The sequence below is a fragment of the Heterocephalus glaber genome, unplaced genomic scaffold (genome assembly GCF_053883595.1).
Source record: "Heterocephalus glaber isolate CG9 unplaced genomic scaffold, H.glaber_assembly_v1.0 deba00000331, whole genome shotgun sequence".
Lineage (NCBI taxonomy): Eukaryota > Metazoa > Chordata > Mammalia > Rodentia > Bathyergidae > Heterocephalus > Heterocephalus glaber.
In genome coordinates, this window is record NW_028258142.1 from 35,002,498 (window position 1) to 35,020,768 (window position 18,271).

An 18,271-nucleotide genomic window follows, 5' to 3' on the forward strand; every position below is an offset into this window, starting at 1 on the left:
ACCTATATTCTTATCTGCCAAACTTTAAGGCCTGCCACTTTGTTAGAAATAATGGTATGTTAGCGACAAAAGGAATAATGACAAAAAGAATAATACAATAATTCTGAACTTGCATGAATTTAACAAGATAGTCCCCAAATATGGGAAATACTAATTAACAAAATTCTTGGAGTAACTTGATGAATATTGTGCATAATCATAGTGGGAGATTTTAATATAGCATCCTCAATAGTTGATAAGTCAAATGGATAAAAACTTAGTATGAATTTATTTATTTAGTTAATAAGTCTGATCAGATGTAAGCATGTAGATTACTGCATCCAAGTAGTAGAGAGTACAGTATATTTTCTTTTCGAGCACTTAATGGCCACATATAAAACCACAGAACAAGTCTTAACAAACTTAAATGAGTCAATAACATAAAGGACAACATTCTTTGATCATAAGGTGGTAAAATTAAAAACACTCCAATCTCTTGACACATTTAGAAAGTTAAAAGCACATTTTTCAGCAATCAGTCAAGGAAGAAATGATAGTGTGAATAATATGATAGAATATTATATCATCATCATTTGTAACAATTTATTGGTGGAAACTAACAGGCAGCAGCAATAACAAGTATGCAAATCTCTGATGCCTGTCACATTTTAGATCATCCCTGAAGGATCTTGCAGGACAGATTTCATACCCTGGAGAGGGATATTTACCATGCAGCTATGAGGTCTTTAAGCTGCATTATTGAAGAAACCTGAGCCTCTCTCCTGGAATGGGATTCAACAGAAATATGACACTGGGGAATCGTGGCCTCCAATCATCTTGCTATGCTGAAATTCATACTTGGGAGGCACAAGTCTCCCCACTCCCAAGCCTGATAAAAAGACTGGGATCTGAACTTTGTGATTGTCACTATGTGATGTGGCCTGATCTTTCATCTCAGCATCCTAATATGACTGATTGTCTTAAGGGCTTAATTTAGCCAGTTTCCAAGGAGATCAGTAATCAGTAAAGAGATTACACCAGCAATTAAAATTCACCCAAGACATCAGACCCAGAAGTTTAGGCAAAATTGAATATTTCAAAAATAGTTAATCTCCATCTTATACAGTTGTTTCAAAAAATAAGGAAAGAGGTAATGTGCACCAGTTCATTTTATGATTTTTTAATACTCAGATCAGGCAGTTGTATTATGAGAAAGAAATGTATAGGTTAGTCTCATTTATGAACAAAGACTCCAAAATCCTAAATGTCAGTATGCTACACTTATAAACAAATACATAGATAAATGCTAAATAATTTCTACTAATTTATAAGGTTTACTCCAGAGATTCCAGGATAATTTAACATTAGTGAATCTATTTATTTAATTTATGTCAGTAACAGACTCATGGGAAAAATAGAATCATCTCAGAAATGTTCCAGCAAATCCTTTCTTCTATTCATCACAGTACTGAAAGTTACAAGGCCAGGAAAAAGAAATAAAAGATAAAATCATTTTAAAAATGAGGAAGCAAACTTTCGTTTTAATAAAACCTGATCATCTACCAAACCCAGGAGAATTTATACACCATTAGAACAAATGAGAAAGTTTAACAAAGGTGCTAGATATAAGATTAATATACAAAATTAATAAAAATAGCAAGAAATTCAAACATTTCATTAAAAATACACTATATATGGTAGCAATTATATAGGGCCTCAAAATAGCTCTAAAAAGAGCTTTCTGGGAAAAGGATAAATTATATTAAAGGGTATATAAGAATACATAAATAAATGGAGAAATATATTCATGGATGAAAAAAGACCCAAACTCTTTAAGATGATGAAATTTCCCAGGTTTTTCCACAAATGCAATGCAATTTCAGTCAGATTCCCAAAAGGCAATACCTCACTGCTTAAGCTACTAGTAAAATTTGCATAGAACCATAGAGAGCCTAATATTGCCAATATAATTTTGAATAGTGAAAAAAATACAAACAATATTAATAAGATGGCTATATTTACCCTGTTACATACTAAGGCATTATAGATCTCTAACAAATAAAGCATTGTAATATTGGTAGAAGGTTAAACAAAATAGACTGATAGAATTGAATAATCTACAAACACATAGAAATGGCATTATAAATTGGACAAAAAGATGAGATGTTTAATTACTGGTGTTTGAACAATTGTCTAACCATTTGGGAAAAAATAAAATTAGATCCCTACCTTTCATTATGTACAAAAATAACTTCCAGATGGGCTAAAGACTTAAATGTGAAAAAGCAAAACTATAAACTTTTTAGAAGAAATTTTAAGAGAATGTCTTTTATCTTAATTTAGGAATGGGCTTTGTTTGGCTGTACTCTTTTTTTTGGGGGGGGTTGAGAACTTGAAAATAAACGCAGGGTCTTGGACTGAGCTATATCTCTAGCCCTTTAAAAAATTTTTATTTAAAAATTTTTTTATCTCACTAAGTTGCTGAGTCTAGCTTCAAGCATGCAATCCCCCTGTCTCAGTTTCAGTTTCTTAAGCAAGTCACCAAAATCACAAATAACAAAGGAAAGCAGTTAATAAAGTTTATTAAAACAGGAAAAATCTGCATGATTTTAAAAACACCATAGACAAATAAAAGAATTAAAAAATGGAATAAAAGGAATATTAAAGGAAAAATTACAAAAGGCTATATATATACATATCCATACATATATATAAAAGGTTACACACACACACATATATATGGAGAGACTGAATATAAAATAAGTAAGGGAAATGCAAATTAAAACCATAAAGAGACGTCATTCTACACACATGAATAAAAATTAGCAAGTATGTATGTTAATAATGATTATGAGCAATGAGCGTCCTCATGCAGAGCTGGTAAAAATTAATGTAGTGTGTTGCCCTCATTTTCCAGGGCAGTTGTGGCACATTTAACAAACTGAAGATGAGCACATTCCAAGGCCCATCAACTCTGGTTATAGCTATCAGCTCAGAGCAGTTCTTAAAAGTGTGTAGAAGGAGAAAGGTACAAAAGAATTCATTTTCATGTTATTTACAAAGGCAAAAAATGAAAGAACCCAAATGTCCAATGGTAGAAGAATGAGTATACACCAGTGCTTTCTTTACTCAATGACTATGATATATATGGCAGTTGGATGAATGAGCTAAAGTTACTGGCATCAACAGGGTAATCTCAAAAGGGTAATATTAATGGGGAAAAACAGTAACTTGCACAAAGGTGTGTGATGATGACAAAGGGAACAATAGAACAATGCTGCAGTGGTGCCTGCCATGCTGTAGGGGCTGTCCCCGGTGATTCCTGTGCACCAATGCAACGACTTCGCAGCAACCTTATGAGGCAGGCACTATTAACATCCCTACTGTTCAGATGAGGAACCAGAGGTAGTGAGATGTGCACTATGATGTTACTTATGTGAAATTCTGAAAAAATGCAAAATACAGGGCAAAGTACTGTATTGTCTTTATGGAATCATAAAATTCATGGAACCAAAATTCTTTATGGAACCAAAATTCATGGTTTGCACATGCATGCACCAAGTTGAGGGTAGTGTTTATTTTGGGGTGAGAGTAGGGGGGAGGCCTTAGACGTTTCTCTCATGATTTATTTCCTTAAAAAAGAGAAAGGTCTGAAGCAATTAGACAAAATGTGAACATCTTACTTCTGGGTGACGGGTACATAAAGGTCTGCTACTATTTTCTGTGTGTTTGAACTGTCACAATGTAAAATTTAGAAACAATTTAAAGAATCAAATTTAACAAAGAAAAAACAGGAGCAAAAAAAATTTTTTTAAGCAAAAAAGTTGGTGTTTAGTGAGACTGTAAGGACTAACCTGACTTATATATACATAATCATGGGAACGTGACAATCAAAAACTGCAGAGCGGAAAGAACAGATTAAAATGGGAGTCCAAAACTTTGTACTCTTACCCATGTGACTGTTGGCAAGTTATATAACTTTTCTAAGTTTCTGCAGTTTCTTCATTTGCACAACAGAGTTAATAGTACCTTCTTCTTGGATTATGGTGAGAAATAAGTAGAAAAAAAATTCATGTTAAATACCCAGCAGCACCTGAGAATAATTATCAGCACTATTTTCCAGAAAAGGAGTCAGCTCTAAGGAAGTTGGGGTCCCAGCCACAACCACTATGCTAACTACCATGGTCATTTTTCTGATTCAGGACAAATAGCAATCAAAAGCAAAGCCGGCCCTCAAGTCTAGAGATGTGGGAACAAATAGCTTTACTGAAATGAGGACTCTAGATTAAGGAGGAAAGCGGAAGCTCAGTTATGGGATTTGGGCACCAGCCACACACGAGGCAAATCTCAGCTTTGCCAGATCCTGGAGGGATGTAAGGAGCCTTTAGATCTCAGCAGGAAGCCGCCCTTGACTTTGCAAGAGCTCTTTCCGTGGGTGGACCATTAAGGTTTCGAGTTGATTCTTTTCTTCTCTTCTGGTCTTTTGTGACTTTTTTTGCATCTCTGTGTACAGGGGAGCGTAGGCTGGAAAATGAAAAGGACAATTTTGAAAAGGGAGCTGAAGACAAGTTTATGCTGGATGCCCCAGATTTGGGGCAGCTGATCAAGATCAATGTGGGCCACAACAACAAAGGAGGGTCTGCTGGTTGGTTCCTGTCAAAGGTGGGTTCTATTGCTTGTCTGTGGCCCCTGGGGCCTGGGAGGGGGACTTCTAGCTCTTCAGAGGACATATCTCAGTCCACCATCCCTCTATAGGTCTACCTGGCTCCTCTCTGCTGCCTAAGCCTCCCCCTGCACTCCCAGCCAACTATGCTGCCCTCCTTATGCCTCTGAGACTTTACCCTTGTTAGGACCTTCCTAGAAAACCCAGTTCTCTCCTCTGACTCAACCAAGGCCTTGTCTTCCTTCAAGGCTCCATCCTGAAGCTTTCTCTGACTTTGGCCCACCCTTTGGGCTCCCCATTTGCTGTGGTGTGTGTGTGTGTGTGTGTGTGTGTGTGTGTGTGTGCGCGTGTGTGCAATTCCCTTCCTCTGTGCAGATCAGATAGCTGCTCAATCAGGTTATGTAAATTGGTGGAAGTTACTCCAGTATTGAGGAGGGAGGGCTGCTAAATCACAGCTGGCTCTCCATATTGATCTAAACTCATCGACTCCAAGACAGACACCATATGTTCATCCAGACGCTTTGAGTTTGGGGGTGTTGGAGGGTGAGGGCCATGTGGCCCAGGATCATTTGGGTATATCTAGGAGCCATTTGGGAAAAACATGGAGGAAATGACCCCCGATTGACAGCTTCATTTCTTCCTTCCCTTTCTTTAGGAGGCATTTTACCTTCTTGGCTTGTGATGGTGTGTCCCTGCCACCACATAATATAGTTGGCTCCATCATGGACAGGCCCCCTACTCTGGCATCAGTCTCACCTGCAGGGTCTCAGCTCATCACCCAATTTCCTTCTCACCTCTCAGTAGGCCAGCTCTTCCTGTAGGCTTGTCAGCAGGTGGAGAATATTCCTCCAGGAGATAATGGCTCTTGCTTTTTATTAGGTCATTGTATATGTATACACACACACACACACACACACACACACACACACACACCCCAGGTATGTGCTTTTATCACTCATTATGAAGGGTGCTTCTATCTTTTCCAGTCTTATATTACATTATTTTACAATTAAGTTTCCTTGACACATTTTGGGAGTCTCCCCTACCCAGTTCCTTGGTGCATTCTAGAAGACACATTTACTCTCATCAAGCAAGTTCACATGGAAGTCCCCTCAGGAAGCTGCATCGATGGCCAGCTCTACTTTCTGTTTAGTGATCTGATCACTAGGTCCTAGAATTCTCTCTGCCTGATTTGGGGTTACAGTTCCCCTTGTGTGGACTCTGGTTCTGACTAATAAGTTCAGAAGCCCAACCTTCAGTAGGTGAGGAAAGTGACCACTTTGTCCCAGTTTACAAATCCTGGGTTCCAGTTCTTGTATCCCAGGATCACAGGGCACTCCCTGCCACATTTCTTGGTCCAATTTTCAAACTGTCATGCAGCAATGGAGGGAAATGTAGCTTTGGAATTCAAGTAGGGAATAAGTGCCAGTCATCCCAGCATGGTTTTTTGAGCCTTTCCTGGCAACAGCTGTGTCCTGTGATCAGCTGTCCTTGGCCCACGAGGGGATGAGAGTGTGTATTCTTAGAGTACACTCAAGTGATTGGAAGGGTTGGATTAGAGGCCCAGGTGCACCCTTGATGACACTTAATCACATTCCTCTCTTCTCCTTCCTAGATTGTCATCGAAGATATTGGGAACAAAAGGAAATATGACTTCCCCCTGAATCGCTGGCTCGCCTTGGATGAAGATGATGGAAAAATCCAAAGGGATATCTTAGTGGGTGGAGCTGAGACCACAGGTAGCATGGAGACAGGAGAAGCCCCACTGGCTAGTGCTATACTTTCTGCCTGAGGGTCAGTGTTTACTCTGTGGGCCTAGCAGCCTGTGAGCAAGCAGGAGCTAGGACAGTCTGCAGACAGTGCCCTTCCTACTCTGGAAAATGGACTGTTTCTGCAGGCTGTAGCCAGGGCTGTACTGATGCCAGAAGAGCTGGGGTGAGAGCCCTGAGTGGATACTACCTTACCAGCACAGAAGAAATTGTCCGTAAGAGAAAGCCAGAATCTAGGGTGTGGACATGTGAAGGTGTGGATTTGCTTTTAACTCCCCCTAATATCATGTGCTTTCTGTATTTCAGGCCTTCTGCTTGGCACTTGGCCCACTTATTTCCCTTCAGTTCTCACAACCACTCTATAATGGAGGAGTTATATATTCCCATGTCACAGATAAAGAATCTGAGGGACACAGAGGTTAGGATCACCATCCAAGCTCATACAGCTAGTCAATGATAGGTCCGGTATTTGGTCTGCCCCCTAAATTACCCTCCATAAGTTCCACAGAGAAGCTCCAACTTCCAGTGTGGCTGAGCTGATCATGGGGGTTTCCAGAAAATCCATGTTGTTCGCCTCTGAGAATATGCTCTACTGACAAAACTTCCACGGCTTACTTCTGCATGTAGACAGAGTCCAAGTTCTGTAGTGTTATATATAAATTGACCCACAACTTGGCTCTAGTTTATCCTGTCAGCAGAATATCCCAACACCCTTTCTTTACTGTTTCCACAGCCCTTCCATCTCCCCCAACTGCACCTGCAAAACCTTTCACCCTTTCCTCTGCTAACACACTCTTTTTCTCCACTACATTCACACACCTTTCCTCTCTCCCAGCCCCTCCCCTTGCTCCTACCTCTTTTCTCTTTTTGTCCTTGGAACTGCTTTCTGTGTAGTCTGCCATTTCCCTTTTTTCTGCTTCTCAATTTCTTCTTCCAGTTACTTCCTCTGAGCCCTCCTGGCCTCTCAAGAAAGTGTCATTTCTCTCTCTCTCTCTCTCTTTTGTGTTTTAGATACTGGGGATTTCCCTTCTTCAGTTCCATGCACTCTGTGCAGGCCTTTGCTGCTGCTGTTTAGGACAGTCAAAGCTCCTCTGTTATAGCAATTTCCATCATCAGACTTGTGGCACTTTGGTTGACCTGCTCATTGTGAGGAGGCACAAGTCATTGCAAAGAAAGTTTACAACTTCAAAATATACACTAGAATAGATTTACTATGACCCATAACTGTATAGTTACATGTCTCCCATTGATGAAGGAAGAAGAGAAATGACAGCAGCTGGGAACTGCTCATAACCCAAAGAATAGGGACTATCTGGTGTGAGAACACCATCTGTCCATGTGCCTTAGAAAAATAAATCTTAAGACCCACTTTTGTAGAGCAGTGGCCTTTTCTTTTTATCTTCACGTGCTTCTAAAGACCTGGTGTCTAGTAAGCACTCAGTAAATGTTTGTTGAATCAAAGAAGATGTGAATGCATGAGTGAATAATGCACTCATCCAATTGGTATTCTATCTTCCAAAGACAATTGGGATTTTTATTTCTCTGGGATCATGTGATGAGGTTATGGGGTAGGTATGATGATAGGTAGGATGAAGGATGGTGAGAAGGATCGGCAAGATCTAAAATGCCAGTTGCCCTAGACCCCAGGGAAAAATGAATGAATTTGGGTCAGATCTTAGCAAAATTTCCCATCTGAGTGTTTGCTTTTGGTATTTTTTCTTACTCTGCCCGATTTACCAGTTTAATCCTTCTTAATGGCTTTTCCATTTCATGGAATTTCATGTCCTCACAAAACTTCTTGGCTAACCAAAAGCCAGTACGGCCCAACCTACAATGTCATTTCTCTCCCTCAGTCCTCTCTTACTCACCAGTCAGGTGGTAAAGAAGGGCAGGCATGCTCTCGCTCAACTTAGGTTTTTAAGTTATCAGCAAGCTAAATGAATTGGATAGCCCTGAATATAAATCTCTATTAATGGAATTGACTGTCATAATTAGATTAGACATAACAGAATTCATGTGGCACCTATTAATAATGTACACATGGTCATTAACATTAATAAAAAGAACTATTCTTAGCCAGCTCAAGTTCCTCCTTCTCTTTGTCAGTTTCCTGTAATCAGACTGGCAGCCTCCTGCAATAATAGACACAGTTTATTCTCAAACTACCAGACACTGACATACAAACTTTAAACAGATGAAATGAGGTTATGAGGGACATTGGAGGTGGTCTGATGTGGAGGAGGACATGAGAGGGAAAGAAGATGGATATTTAGAAGAAGAGGGTTCAGGGGATGCTTGACCTATGAGGGGGAGGGAGATTATTGTAATGCAGCTCACATTGAACGCTTTCTTCCCATTTCCTCATCAGCTATTACCTATATTGTCACTGTCTTCACTGGGGATATGCGAGGAGCTGGGAGCAAATCCAAAATCTACTTGGTTATGTATGGAGCCAGAGGGAAAAAGAACAGTGGGAAGATCTTCCTGGAGGGTGGTGTGTTTGATCAAGGCCGCACGGACATCTTCCACATCGAGCTGGCTGTCCTCCTCAGCCCTCTGAGTCGAGTCTCCATTGGGCATGGTAACGTGGGTGTTAACAGAGGCTGGTACTGTGAGAAGGTAAGGAATGCCTTGACAACAGCCTTGTCTGGTTCAATCCCTTTTTAACCTCTGAGTACAAGCTCTAACCGGAATCCTATTTCCTGCTTCTTTTGGACCAGTTACAGAGCATAGGGTAATCCCTTTCTTTGGCCATTGTGGTCACTGTGGGTGGTAACACACCCATCCCTCTTGTCTTGCAAATGGTTAGGAATGGGGTCTGTTCTCCAACCCTGGGTAGGATATTTCTAACTAGCAGTTTTCACTCAGTATGAATTATGCAATATAGATTCATCCAAATGATAGCAATATTGTGTTACAATACTCGCTAATGTATATTTTTCCTGGCTGTAATGTATTCCTTTCTATGAGTCAGTTGTAATCTATTCACTTGTTGAAGGATATTTGGGATTATTTCTTGTGTTTGCTCCTATGAACAATGCTGCTGTGAAATTCTTCCACCTGTGTACAAGGGCTTCCCAGGGTGGAACTTTTTGAATTTTCAGCCTTGCAATAAAGGTTTTATTTCCAAAATATTCCAGAATATTTTCCAAAGTAGTTGCATCATTTTGTCAGCCACATGTCAGAGGCATTTTGTCTTATAAATCCTTGTTGCCTGAATTGGTAGTCTTTACCTTGTGGTTGAGAACAAATCTCAATGTGGTTTAAATTTTTGTTTTCATGACTACCACTAAGGCGGAACATCTTTTCATCTCTTTTTTGGCCATTCATGGTTCTTTTTGTGTAAAATGTCTGCTCGTATCTTTTTCTAATTTTCTACTGTCTGATCTATTTTTAAATTTATTTTTAGGAGATATTTATTTACTCTAGATATTAAGCCTTTATTGATAGCATTGAACAAATATCTTCTTATGGTTTGTTTAAAACATTATTTGAGGAATTTATCAGTCTTTTTCTTTATTTTTAATGCTTTTTATATTGTTGGAAGACATACAGTTATTTTAAAGCTATAAAATATTTTCCTATACCATTATGGCAGTTTTAATTTCTTATTATTTTTTAAAATTAGTTTTATTATTACATTTTAGGTATACAGTATAATGACATTCATCATTGGATATTTGCACCTTTACATAATCTCTCTTGGTTCTTATTTTTCCCCCCTTCCTCTGCCTTCCCTTCAACCCCTCCACCCCTCCCTATTTACGAAGATTTTTGTTTCCAGTTTTTCATTTTCTCATATTAATTCCATTCCCTTCTTTCCTTTCCCCTACCCCTCCCACTTCCCCTTCCCCTTTGCCCCTTTTCTTCCTATTTCACATTATCTATTATACCTTTAGCCCTTATTTACATGTTCAGTTTCTCACACCAGAGAAACTATTTAGTATTTACCCGTGTGTCCTATTTATTTCACTTAAGAGTATCACCTCAATGTGCATCCATTTAGCTATAAATGTCTCTAATTTCGCATTTTTTATGGCTGAGTAGTACTCCATTTTATTAAAAAAACACATTTTCTTTATCCAGTCTCCAGCTGCTGGGCAATTGGGCTGCTTCCAAGTTTGGCTATTACAAATTGTGCTGCTATGAACATGGGTACACATGTATCACTGTGGTATGATTCTTTTTAATTCTTTGGGGAAGATACCCAGCAGAGGAATAGCTGGGTCAAATGGGACTTCCACTCCTAGTTCTTTGAGATATCTCCATACTGATTTCCACAGTGGTGGCACCAGTCTACACTCCCACCAGCAGTGGAGCAGGGTTCCTCTTTCCCCACAGCCCCACCAGCATTTGTTATTGGTTGCTTTCATGATAGCAGCCATTCTTTCTGGAGTGAGGTGGAATCTCAGTATTGTTTTCATTTGCATCTCTCGAATGACCAGTGATGTTGAACATTTTTTCATATGTTTATTTGCTATTTCTACTTCTTTGTCTGAGAAATGTCTGTCCATTTCAGATGCCCATTTTTGGATCGGGTCTTTCAATTTGGGAGGTCTGATGTTTTTTAAGTTCTTTATAGGTTCTAAACAGTAGACCTTTGTCTGAGGAATGGCAGGTGAAAATTTTTTCCCACATTGTGGGTTGTCTCTTCACAGTGTTGGTGGTTTCTCTTGCTGTGCAGAAGCTTTTGAATAAGGAGAGATCCCACTAGTTGATTGTTTGTGTTAGTTCACAGGCAACTGAGGTTTTGTTCATAAAATCTTTTGCTACACCAATGTCTTTAAGAGTTCTACCTAACCTCTGCTCCAGCCTGATCAGTATTTCTGTTTTAATATTTAGAACTTTAATCCATTTCAATTTCAGTTTAGTGCATGGTGAGAGATATAGGTCTAGTTTTAATCTTTGGCAAGTTGAAGCCCAATTTTTCCAGCACCATTTATTAAAGAGGTTATCTTTCTTCCAGTGTTTGGCTCCTTTATCGAAGATGAGATGGCTGAGTGTGTCTGGTGTTGTTTCTGCATCTTCTAATCTGTTCCACTGGTCCTCAGGTCTGTTTCTTTGCCAGTACCATGCTGTTTTTATCACAGTAGCTTTGTAGTAGAGTTGCAGGTTGGGGATTGTGATACCCCCTGCCATGTCTCTGTTACCTAGAATTGCTTTTGCTATTCTGGGTCTCTTCTTGTTCCAAATGAATTTTTGGATTGTCTTCTCAAGGTCTATGAAGTATGCTGCTGGGATCTCAATTGGAATTGCATTAAACCCATGTGCAGCTGAAAAGAATGTGTATTCTGATCTTATGGGGAGGAACACTCTGTAAACATCTATTAAGTAGATTTGTTCACGAGTGTGATTTAACTAAATACTCTAAAATACTAAATACTCTAGTATTTCATTTTTTTTTGTCTAGTTGATCTATTTGTGATAGTGGGGTATTGAGGTCCCCTACTACTACTGTATTAGTCCTTATTTGATTTTTCATGTCTGTTAGTATTTGTTTTATATAGTTGGGTGCACTTGTGTTTGGTGAATATATATTTATGATTGTCATCTCTTCCTCTTGCATTGTTCCCTTTACAAGGATGTAGTGTCCTTCTTTGTCCCCTTTAATCAGTGTTGATTTGAAATCCACTTGATTTGCAAAAAGGATAGCTATTCCTGCTTTTTGGGGGGTTCCTGTCACATGGAGTATTGTTTTCCACCCTTTAACTTTCAGTCCATGAGTTTCTCTTTGAATTAAGTGTGTTTCTTGTATGCAGCATATTGTTGGATCTTGTTTCTTGACATATTCTGCCAGTCTATTTCTTTTGATTGGTGAAATGAGATCATTAACAGTATAACTGATACATATTGACTTATTGTCATGACTTTTTCTTATTGTTGGATTCTCCCCCCCTTTCCTTTAATTTCTTGTCATGCCTGATGGATTCATTCTGCTGGGCTTCCTGGGGTTGTGATCCTCATTGTATTTTCCTGGCATATTGCCTAAAATTTTTTGGAGTGCTGGTTTGGTATTCATGAAGTTCCTAAGGTGTTCTTTGTCATGAAAGTATCTTATTTCTCCATCAATTTTGAAAGATAGTTTTGCAGGGTACATCAGTCTGGGTTGGAGGCTGTTTTCTTTTAGGGCTTGGAATACATCACTCCAAGCTCTTTGTGCCTTGAGAGTTTCCGTTTAGAAGTCTGCTGTACTTCTGATGGTCTTTCCTTTGTATGTGATTCGTTTCTTTTCTCTAATTGCTTGTAGAATTTTGTTCTTCTGTTGGGTTTCTGGAATTTTACTATTATATACCTATGTGTAGATTTTTTTTTTGATTAAGGCTAGTTGAAGTCCTATATGGCTCACTTATCTGTATATTAAGTTCTTTTCCACTGCTTGGAAAGTTTTCTGCCATCACTTCTGTGAACAGTTTTTTTATGTCATCTGCACTCTCTCCTGTTTCTTCATTGACTCCGATCAGTTTTATGTTATTCTTCTTTGCATTGTCTAGCAGCTGCTGGATTGATTTCTCATGCTCCCTTACTATTTTAAAGAATTTTTTCTTTTCCTGGTCACTAATTGCAATCTTATCTTCTGTATCTGCAAATCTGTCCTCACGTGGGCTGATTCTGCTGCATAAACTTTCAATGGAGTTTTTAATCTCCTGGAAATCTGTTTTCATCTGTTTTATGGATTCCATTTGTTTTCTATGTTGGGATTCCATCATGTTCCTCAGCTCCTCTATTTTTTTTTATCTGTGTCCTTTCTAGATGTATTAATCATGTCTTGCACTATGGGCACAATCTTTGCTGTTATGTGAGAAATTATTTCTGATTTCATTTTTCCCAGATCCTCTTTTGTTGCCAGTTCAGGGAGTCCAGGTGGTTGAGTATCAGAGTGTTCCATCTCATTTCCCTTTGTGGTTGCTGTAGGTGATCTGGAAGTCTGGTTCTGAGGCTTGTTTATGTGTCTTCTCATTTCAATGGGTGGGGGCTGCTGGTGGTGCCCACATGGCTCACCTTCTCTGCACTGGGAGCTGTAGCATGCCTACTCAGAAGCCTCCTCTGCACTGGGAGCTGTGGCTCATTCACCTGGAAGCCTCCTTTGCACTGGGAGCTGTGGCTCATTCACCTGGAAGCCTCCTCTGCACTGGGAGCTGTGGCACACCTACCCGGAAGCCTCCTCTGTACTGGAAGCTGTGGCCCATTGACCCAGAAGCCTCCTCTGTGCTGGGAGCTGTGGCTCGTTGACCTGGAAGCCTCATCTGCACTGGGAGCTGTGGCACGCCTACCTGGAAACCTCTTCTGTACTGGGAGCTGTGGCTCATTGACCCGGTAGCCTCTTCTGTACTGGGAGCTCTGGCTCATTGACCCAGAAGCCTCCTCTGGGCTGGGAGCTGTGCCACGCCTACCTGGAAGCCTCCTCCGTGGTGGGAGCTGTGGCTCATTGACCCAGAAGCCTGTCAATATTTAATACATAATTTTATGTATATTCATAAATGGTCTTGGCCCTTAATCAATCAAGCATTCTTCCTTGCTTCCTTCCTTCCTTTTTTTGTGGTACTGGGGATTGAACCCAGAGCCTTCACACTCAGCTACATCCTTGGCCCTTTTAAAATTTTTTATTCTGACATAGTGTTTCACAAAGTTGTCCAGGCTGCCCTCAAACTTGTGAGCTTCCTGCCTCAGCCTCCCAGAATACTGGGATTATAGGTATGTACTACCATGCCTGGATTCCTTTCTTATGCAGTCATTAACTGGCTTGAAGCCATGTTATTAAACATAGAATTATTATAGTCTTCTAGTGAATTCAATCTTTACTATTGTCCAATATGATACTGTCTTTTAACTGGCAAATTTAGTCCACTTATATTTATTATAATTACTAATACATCTATCTTGCCTTTCCTGTTTTTTGTCTTCTTTTAGTATTATTTTTGGATTGACTGTTTTCCCCTTTGTTCCTTGCCTTAGTCTGTTTTATGTTGTTACTCTGGACTTGGTAACTTACAAAGAAAATGGGTTTATTTAGCTCACTGTTCCAGAAGTTCAAGAGCATTATATTAGCATCTGCTTGGCACTTGGTGAGGGCCTTCTTGCTGGGTCATGACATGGTGGGGAGGTCTTTTTTTCACTTCATAGGAAGCCACAGTTCTACTGGATCAGAGCTCCATACTTATGGCCTCATTTAACCTTAATCACTTATCAAAAGTCCTACATCCAAATACCATAGTTATGTGAAGTATCTATTTATTTATTGCCTCACAATAGGAATTAAATTTCAACATAGGTTTAGAAGGTATCTTCAAACCATCCCCTTCTAGTGATTTTTACCATACATATTTAATGTGGCCCTAAATTTAATTAATATTGCTACTCCTCTTTTGGAAAGTATAAGCACCTTAGAAATCTCTAAGGGTAATAGTCATGTATCTAGTTGCATGATATTTTCGTCTAGTATTTTACCTCTATGTTGAATTATTTTAAAAGCACATAATAGATATTGTTGTCTTACAGAGTCATTATTGGTTTAGATCTACCTACCTGTTTCCATGTTTGCTTGCCACTTCTTGCATTTCAGCCCTTATTCTTGATGTCTATTTTCTCTTTCCTGAAAGTACATCCTTTAGAAATTTCTTTGATAAAGGTGTATCATTGGTAAACTGTGTTTTTGTTCATTTGAAAAATGTTTCTATTCCATCCTCATTCTTGAAAGATAATTTTAGGATATAGAATTCCATACTGAGTCCCCTCTCCCCCAATATTTTCTGGCTTCTATTAATCTAATTGCATTATCTGTCTCTTCTCTCCTGATGTTCTGAAGATCTCTTTGTCTTGGCATTCAGATGCTTCTCTTCAATATGTCTGTGTGGATATTTATTTCCATCTGCCTTTAACCAGGCTCTGAGTAACTAATTCTTAGGGAGGGGCTATTATTAGTTTCTGTCTGGAGCAAAGGCAGAGAAAACAGGCTTCCTTTGAAGATTTCTTCTAGCTACACTTTGGATGAGAAAGCAGCTCCATGAAGAGTTCCTGTTTATTCAAGTGTTCCCAGTTTAGATACTGAAGTTTGCAAGTCCCATGTCCTGATCTTCTGCCTCCTCACATGGCTGTTAATTTCCTGCTCTTTAAGTGCTTGATATTGTCTTTGTTTTCAGGGGAGTACAAATTTTTATAATTCATATTTTCTGAGTTTCTGTTCATTCTAAATCTATAGCTTCTTTGTAAAGCCCGGGCAGCTCAGCAATGTACAGTGTATAGAAGTACATTTCCTATTCTTTATCTAGCATATAGGTATTATGCAGTGGTAAGAGCTTTTTATCACTTCTCGGCCTTTTGGCTAAGATCAAGTGTGGTAAGAGCTTTTCAGACTACCTACTTTTCTGACATAATTAGTTTAGAAGCAGAACTTTTGCCAAATATTTAAAAGCACTTATTATACTTAAACTTTTGCTATTTTTAAGTGTTGTTATATGGTTAGAACCATATGTTCAGGGGAACCAGAAGGGGTAAGAAGACACACCAAGCTTTCAGAATTTTGCAGTCTTGTCAAAAGACAAAACCAGTACACAGGTAACAATTACAGAACAATTCAAGAATAAACTAGGGGGATGTAACTGCAGAATTTATTCAGAGAAAAGAAAGACTTGTAAATAAGCTGTTGGTAATTAGACTTTTCTGTGTTCCCAGATTACCTTGCATGGTTCCAATACAACTTTGCCTAAAACTAGCTATATTACTGAATATGTGGTCACATAGAATCTTTAGCATCAATGATGGATCCTAGTGGTCCTCAGCCATAAATAGAAATTCTGAAATTTTTTATTAATGGATAAAAAGACACACATTGAAATTAGGGCCAAGAGCATTTTTATCTCTGGTTCTGTCACTAACTGTGCAAACTTGCGTACTTCATTCTCCTTTCTGGCCTTCAGCTTTCCTATCTGTTGAATGAATGTAGGGCTGTGTTATGTTAATTACCAATACATTTGTAAAATGTTGAAGGGAGTTGTTACCTATGGTTGTGCCAGCATTTATCTTCAGAGAAGAGTATTTCTCTGGGAGTTTGAAGGGGTGCACACTTGCTTCCTCCATCTTAGCTCCCCTCCCCTTGGTGCTTCTTACAAGCTAAGGTTCATGCTTATGGTCAGATAACGAATATTAGGTGAGTTCTCAGAGATATGTGGGTACTTGTAAGGGCAACAATTCAAATTAAGGAAGTGATAGTTAATTGTAGCCACTGTGAACAATTAACAATGGAAAATATCCATTATGGCATTGGTTAGTCAAAATGCTTGACTTGTGAGAGTGTCAGAATAATTTTCAAGTTTAAAAGAAAGTAAAGCTTGAAATTGGGTAATGTGAGTAGTCAAAATTTCTCTGTTGAGAGAAGAATCTATGGTGTGCCAGGAACATTTGTTTGAACAGCCATAATATGGGTGGTCTGGGCCCAGTAGACTTTTGTGTTCTAAATCTATGACTTCAGAATGTGAGTAGTAATGGGAAAAGAGATGGAGGTGGAGGGAGGTTTGAGTGAGGATCAGGTTTAGAAGAAGGCAGTATTTTTGTATTAAATTCCAGATATTAACTAGCTTTCATGTGATTTACCTTCTTTCTACAAGAGAATTAGAGGGAATTAATTTGGTACTCTAGCTCATTTGGCTCAGATTAAGATTTTATGTTGTGCATAAGAAAATGTGTTCATCCTCCTATATATAAGGAGTTATATAGAGAGGAAAAAGTCTGAGATTTGAATAACTTGGAGGATGGATGACACCTGCTTTGGAAGATTTCTTGGAGGAGTTATTTCTTCATATAAGATCTACTGAGCTAGGTAATGGAAATGCCATTCCTTAAGGGTCCTAACACAGATGTCCTTTCCTATGGGACTGAGCACTGTAAGCAGGTCCCACCAGGAGACCCAATGCAGAAGATACCTGTATGTGCCCTCCCAGGTGGTGATTCTATGCCCCTTCACTGGCATTCAGCAGACCTTCCCCTGCAGCAACTGGCTGGATGAGAAGAAAATGGATGGGCTGATCGAGAGGCAGCTCTATGAGATGGTATCTCTGAGGAAGAAGCGGCTGAAAAGTAAGTACAAGGGACCCAGAAACTGGGGGCCCCTTGAACAGGTCAGCAAAGCTAGGATGTCAGATCCTGGGAGAAAAGTAGGATCTTTCCACTCCCACTTTCCAATTCTCCTTCAGAAAGAAGGGGAAAGAACCTTCCAGGGAACTCAGTTCTCTAAAGTACAGCCACACACAGTTGCACAGCTGGCAGAAAGGCTGACTCCCCTGTTTCCAAACTGAAGAAGCTGCTGTGATGAACTGGGGAGTAAACAGAGTGATTCACTAAAGTGCATTCCGAACATACCGGACATAGAGTGCATGGAGTCAATGCTTTACTGCATTTAAAATATTAATTGGCTGTAGCCATTAAATAGAACATCAAGGCACCCTAGTTTGAATATAAAGGAATCCTTAGCTTTCTGTTTGGCACTTTATAATGGGTTTCTGAGAGGGGGACACGTGTATAACCTGCCCTTCAGTCCTGTTCCCTCTTCACTGTTTCCACTGATAACAGGAAAATCTATTCACTTCTTGAATTTTATCTTGCAACTTGCCTTGTCTTATAGAATTTCCTTGGTCTCTGTGGGTCTGGACGACTGACCTGAAGAAAGCTGGTACTAACTCTCCCATCTTCATCCAGATTTATGGGCAGAAGGGTCGGACAGATGAGATTCTCCTGAATCCCAACAACAAGTGGTTCAAACCAGGCGTAATCGAGAAGTTCAGGGTAGGAGAAAAACATGACGGGGTGGGAGGGAGAAAGGAGGGAGGGATGTAGCGGGTATTTGTTATGGGGATTCTGGTTTCCTAAG

General features: G+C 39.4%; 1 protein-coding gene and 1 pseudogene across 1 annotated transcript in view; both read left to right on the forward strand.

The window, feature by feature from the left end:
* Loxhd1 (lipoxygenase homology PLAT domains 1) overlaps nucleotides 1–18,271 on the forward strand; it is a 179,955-nt gene that overhangs the window by 44,200 nt on the left and 117,484 nt on the right. Inside the window, exons 6-10 of the mRNA XM_087189273.1 lie at nucleotides 4,493–4,641; nucleotides 6,258–6,381; nucleotides 8,780–9,030; nucleotides 17,346–17,481; nucleotides 18,026–18,186. Of these exons, the coding sequence (XP_087045399.1) occupies nucleotides 4,493–4,641; nucleotides 6,258–6,381; nucleotides 8,780–9,030; nucleotides 17,346–17,481; nucleotides 18,026–18,186 (821 nt within the window). The remainder of the gene's footprint in view (nucleotides 1–4,492; nucleotides 4,642–6,257; nucleotides 6,382–8,779; nucleotides 9,031–17,345; nucleotides 17,482–18,025; nucleotides 18,187–18,271) is intronic.
* On the forward strand, nucleotides 15,711–15,865 carry LOC147830099 (U2 spliceosomal RNA; annotated as a pseudogene).